Source organism: Nerophis ophidion, linkage group LG11, assembly GCF_033978795.1.
Source record: "Nerophis ophidion isolate RoL-2023_Sa linkage group LG11, RoL_Noph_v1.0, whole genome shotgun sequence".
In the NCBI taxonomy this organism is placed as follows: Eukaryota; Metazoa; Chordata; class Actinopteri; order Syngnathiformes; family Syngnathidae; genus Nerophis; species Nerophis ophidion.
Genome location: NC_084621.1, coordinates 50,410,274 through 50,416,273, shown reverse-complemented (window position 1 = coordinate 50,416,273; position 6,000 = coordinate 50,410,274). Strand labels below are relative to the sequence as shown.

Here is a 6,000-nt window from a genome sequence, read left to right as displayed (position 1 = left end):
CCGCCTGTAGTCCAGACCTGTCTCCCATTGAAAATGTATGGCTCATTATGAAGCCTAAAATACGACAACGGAGACGCCTGACTGTTGAACAACTAAAGCTGTACATCAAGCAAAAATGGGAAATAATCCCACTTGAAAAGCTCCAAAAATTGCTCTCCTCAATCCCCAAACATTTACTGAGTGTTGTTAAAAGGAAAGGCCATGTAACACACTGGTAAAAACACCCCTTGTTGCCATAAAATTCTAAGTAAATGATTATTTGCAAACAAAAAATTAAGTTTTACAGTTCGAACATTAAATATCTTGTCTTTGCAGTCTATTCAATTGAATATAAGTTGCAAAGGATTTGCAAATCATTGTATTTTGTTTTTATTTATGAATTACACAATGTGCCAATTTCACTGGTTTTGGGTTTTGTACATCTTCATAGAGTACATATTGGTTATTGTTATTCGTTGTAACGGTCTGGAAATGATCTGGTTTTGGTTTCCTTATCGTTCATCAGTTGGTTTCACACAACCAAAGGTGCTGTGGGTGCATCCTGATAAAAAGATAACTCTGTAACTTTAAGTAAACCTCCTGGGTGTAGCTTTCGGGCGAAAAAAAGCTTAAAACTCTTTTCAAACAGATGCAGTCAAAGATAGTAACGTCTTGAACTGGCCTAAGTAAGACCTGGTTTAGGTAACACTTTTCCAGTTGCCACATTTATCTTGATCACACTGGACTGTTTACAGGAAGCCACTGTCTGAAAGCCATTGTTGTATAAACAAAAAAGACTTCATCCCTCACCCTCTTCTACTTCTAGTCTTTTTAAAATCTGGAAAAAACGTTTTCAAAGCCAAACAATATGACCTTTGAGCAGCATTACCAAGACTTTCATTGTTCTTTCTTCTTGCCATATACAATTAAATCAAGTTCTAACTTGACTGGTCTGCAGACAGGACATTCCACAAACTTCAATCTGACAGTGTGTGTGTGTGTTTTATTTCTCAGCAGATGGCATAAATTAGGCATTTTCTCTTGTGTATGAACATCATAAAATACACTGCAGAGCACACACAGATGCATCAACTCTGGAGTGATGGTTGACTAGGAATACATTTCTCACAGCAACACTATGCATATTACATATGCTTTTTGAGGACATAAACAGTGTCATACATTTCTCTGTTAAAGTGTCACAAGCTGGTGGTCATAATAACTGTGACCTGGAAGGAATACAACCCAGACTGTAACAAGTGGCATGCAGATGTGGTGCACATTTATTATTTTATTGACATTTTAAACATCACTGTAACATTGCACAAGCCATTAGCTGTCTGTTCTTTCAAATATGGCAAAGGTATAATACAATATTTCTGGGCATGTATTAATGCATTAACACAGTATCTTTCCTTACTTTTTTTATCTGGAACTGTGTGATCTAAAGTAAACCCTCCCTTCCGCCCGATTGTAGCTGAGATAGGCACCAGCGCCCCCCCGCGACCCCAAAGGGAATAAGCGGTAGAAAATGGATGGATGGAAGTAAGTTCTATAAAAAAAGAAGTTACTATTCATATTAAAACATATACTCTCTAATCACACCCCATAATAATTTGTCACATCAGGTACTGTGGTCAAAAATCATTGTTTTTTATTTATTCTACAAAAATATAATATTTTAAAATTTAAATGGCGCTGTTTGTCAGGCTTTTATAAAACAGGATACAAAGTATAAATGGGCTAAGCGGAGAGTAATAAAAGGTCACAGTTATAGGGCTTATTAATACAGTCTTCCAGCAATGCTGTATTGTAAAGCCAATAAATAACACAAACAGTACTGTACATGGGTCACAACATTAATTTGTTCAATTATGAAAATTGAGGATGTCACATTGCAGTGGTGACAAAAACATTGTAGCACCGCTGAGTAAAGATTAAGCCTACTCAGTCATTCAAAGGTTGCATTTTCTTTAACCTTTCCAATATTGAGGATCATGTTATTACAAAATCCACTTTGGACTTTTTCTTCAAGTTTTACAGTACAATTGACTTTTTTTGCTACATCCCTTTTCATTATTCCTTAATCATCACACATTGTAGTGCCAACTACGATGCTTCATATGTTGGAACCTCTCCTGTATTTCACTGGGAGTTTTTGCAATTTTCATTGATGCATTATTTGGACCTTCCCAAATTGTTTGTTCTTATTTCACTGTCCTGATCGTATTCCTGTGTAGCACACTCAGTATGAAGTCCATGTAGTCAGATGTCCCGCACCGCAAGGAGAGTATAAGGTAACGTCATGGCTCTCTGTTACTCCCACTAGAAATGTATTTTTGTTTGTCACTGCTTCTTTACATGTGTAATGCGCACAAACACAACTTTTCAAGCAAAAGCATCAAGTATAGTCTTTTTCACCTTCCTGTCTGTCGCTATCAAAGTCACTCTTCTGTCTCTATAAGTTTGACCTGGAACAGGACTGACAGCACTGTTTGCCATAAAATTTATGGTTGCACACTCCATGCTGCGGCACCAAATAGCACCAGTTGAAATAATCCCGGCATGCCAGATCTGTGGGAGGAAAAGGGGAAATTCTATGAATTCAAATATCATACCACATATTTGCTTTTCATTTGAAAACGTGTATGATAAATTTGGTCTTTTCTGACTTAGAAATCTTGATACAATGTTGGATACTTTTGTTAAAAATTATGTCAAAGCGTCAAATCATAAATTTCATGCAGTGGGAAGTGAACTTGCTCACAGTTTTGGATGCTTCTCTCCGCAGGGTTTTGCATTTTTTATTTTTATTTATTTTTAACAGTTTGGAATCATTGATGTCACTGATTGACAGATGTAATGTAGGCACTTCTAATATGCAGCCCACAAAGCTCCTCCCCCTATAATTCATAGACTAGGAGATTTCTGCCTCAAGCTTGTGTGATACCCATTTTCGTTTAATCCCCTCCCACTAGCTCGATTGGACTGGATCGCTGAACTCAGACGTAAAAAGACGGCAACATGATTACTTGGTTTTAGAAAACAAGGTAAGTGCAATAAGTATTATTTTCCTCTCATCGCGGCATGTGCATAATAAGACCCACCTGTGACATGCAGTGACATAAATAATGGTAAAAACAGCTTTTAAAAAAAATGAAATTCTGCATCGATCTGAGAGTGGGTGTAACTTATTCACCAGGTGAATCCATATAATGTTTGTTAAGTATATTTTCGACTATGTCTGGATAAAAATTGCAGTGACGTTCGTCTTTTTGATATACACTTAAACGAGGGGTATCAAAGTAATTTTAGATCGGGGGCCACATGGAGAAAAATCTATTCCCAAGTGGGCCGTACTGGTAAAATCACGGCACGATAACTTAAAAATAAAGACAACTACAGGCGTTTTTCTTTGTTTAAAAATAGAACAAGCACATTCTGAATTTGTACAAATCTCAATGTTTTTTTTTTTAATACTCACATGTTGCGGTTAATAGTATTCTATTTTTATTTGTCGTTATTTATATTTTCTGTGTAAATTATGTGATAATGTTCAGCAGTCAACTCGCTGGTGTTAATTTATAATCCATCAAGATAAAAAAAATAATATCAAAATGAAATTACAGGATGTTATTTATGTAGTTTGATCATTTTCCACAACTGATGTATTAACATCATGTGGTTAATTTTGTACATAATGTATGTAGCATCTTCTACAAAGATACAAATAATTGCTATTGTGACATCCAGTGGAAACATTTAGAACAGCTGTTTCTTTCAATCAAAAATGTCAGGTTCATTTTTATACTTAGCAAACTCATCCCACGGGCCGGATAGAACCTGTTCGTGGGCCTGATCCGGCCCTCGGGCCGTATGTTTGACAACCCTGACTTAAACAGTGTACATTGTCAAAAAAGAAATCGATACCTTTGGAGAGGTTGTGTCGTGGTTTCATTTGCAATCTGGGAACGCTGTTACATTCCTGTTTTCCTCCTGTGTGCTTTTACTTTGCAGCCCTGATACCGCTTTGTTTTCTCTCTCTCTCCAGTTACCATGGCAGCACAGGAGGGCGGGAAGGCCAGAGAACACCTGGCAGAAATCACCTTTGCCTCCTTATAACTGCGCATTTCTGGTTCTTTCCCTTGTGTTCTACACACTGCTCGAAAGTATAGTTAGTGTTTTTGTATTACTTTGTTTTTGTGCTTAGTGCCTTCCGCGCCTTCCTACAGCGAACTCCTTATGTTGCTACTTTGTACTCTCAGTTTGTCTGTGGTGCCATTGTTTTTTGTTTATTCCCTATTATTTGGGGGGAAAAAAAGTTTACTTTAAGTGCCACTATGTCTCTCTCTCTCTGCTTCCGGGGTCCAATTATTTCTTGAGCGTAACAAAGGCCTCCACAATTGAACATCTTGCAGACATATGCAGGAAGTGGGTTTTGAATGTGACGTTGGAACAAAATATACAACAAAGCATATCCAATACATATTATGTAGACCACAAGAAAGTGTTTTAGATGTAGATTAAAATCATCATAAATCCTCTTTAAGTGTGTACCAACACTCAACTACTAGCTGGGCTATATGGCTGAAAACTGTATCACGATACACATTCTTTTACATTGGTCGATATAGATAAATATTGATATTTTTTTGGACCTATGGAAATATGGACGAGGAGAAAAATATACATATTCACAGTTTTGTTTCAAATGTAACTTTCCTATGATTACAATCCCCTTAGCTACCAATGCGGAAGAAAAGGAAATGTCAACACATCCATAGAAAATACTCAATCAATGTAAACAAAATTCGAAAGTCACTATAAACACTTAACAATAACCTCTTTAAATTAAGGGTTAAAAAGTGTAACAAAATAGTGTAAATGGTGAAAATGTAAACAAAGAAAGAACATTTTTGCAGGTCTACTTCCAGGAAGTCACATGGGCTATGAAACATTTAATTTGGTCTGGTATTTTTATTTAACTATGGAAAGTAATTGATTTTATGTGGTAATTACTATTTAAATTCTATTGAACCAAATTATTATTTTGAAGTAGCATATTTGTTATGTTATTTATATTTTTTACACAGTCCAGGACTTTAGTTCCTACCTGTTGTTTCTATATGTCTGAATAAGGAACGAAGAAGGGTTGAAAAGAAAATAAGTGAGCGCTGTGAAGGACTACTGTCGTTTTGAAATAATCCAAAAAACTGCCATACAGTCGACTCAGTCGAGGTGACTTTTCCTGTTTCATCAACTATTTCTTTGCTCTCAGCACCACTCATTTTTAGTTGCTCTTCTCACTCCATGCAGAGAATCAACAGCAAGATTGCAAGACCAAACTTGATACTTTATACTGTTACGCGTATCATATCACAATCACAAATTAAGTCCAATACCTTTTTTGTCAGGTTGGGGGCAAAAGTTGGTATTGCAGGCCTGGGACATTGAGGGTTTCAGATGGTGGGCACAGCCAGGAAAAGGCTTGCCCTGTGCAAGACACTGGACTGTCCTGGCTTGCACTCCACCTCCGCATGTCACTGTACACTGAGTAGCACAAACAAAGTTGGCTTTGTGATTGCATAGGCCAAAAGAGTGATGCTTACTATTAATCGCTGTGGTCCCTTACCTGAGACCAAGGAGTCGTGCGCCATTCTGGTCGTGGGAGAGGCAGAGGCGCATGAGTGTAGTGATGTGCGTTCCATCGCTGGACTGATGGGGTAGTTCGGACTGGACACTCCGCGAAGATGCAGTGCCTTTGCAGCTCGACGATAGGTCTGGGTATATGGTGGCACTTTTTGGCTGCGAGCTCTCTGTATTTGCCTGCTGTGTCCTTTTGTTGGGGAACCAGAAAACGAGGAAATTAAGTCCAAGCTGTCACCACATAAGAATATGTCAACAAGTTTTATACATACCTTTTCTGCGCACTTGATGAAACGGGCTTGATAGCCACGACCACATGTTACTGAACACTGGAAAATCAAGAATAATGAGCATATTAAACATGTAATATATATT

General features: G+C 37.5%; 1 protein-coding gene across 3 annotated transcripts in view; it reads right to left on the bottom strand.

The window, feature by feature from the left end:
* Window positions 1-1,250: 1,250 nt before the first annotated feature.
* LOC133562220 (A disintegrin and metalloproteinase with thrombospondin motifs 16) overlaps window positions 1,251-6,000 on the bottom strand; it is a 166,862-nt gene continuing 162,112 nt past the window's right edge. For all 3 annotated transcript variants that reach the window (XM_061916195.1, XM_061916194.1, XM_061916196.1), the window contains 4 exons: window positions 5,898-5,954; window positions 5,612-5,815; window positions 5,382-5,529; window positions 1,251-2,553 (listed from right to left, as the gene is read on the bottom strand). In XM_061916195.1, coding sequence (XP_061772179.1) covers window positions 2,438-2,553; window positions 5,382-5,529; window positions 5,612-5,815; window positions 5,898-5,954 — 525 coding nt within the window. In that variant the 3' untranslated portion in view covers window positions 1,251-2,437. The remainder of the gene's footprint in view (window positions 2,554-5,381; window positions 5,530-5,611; window positions 5,816-5,897; window positions 5,955-6,000) is intronic.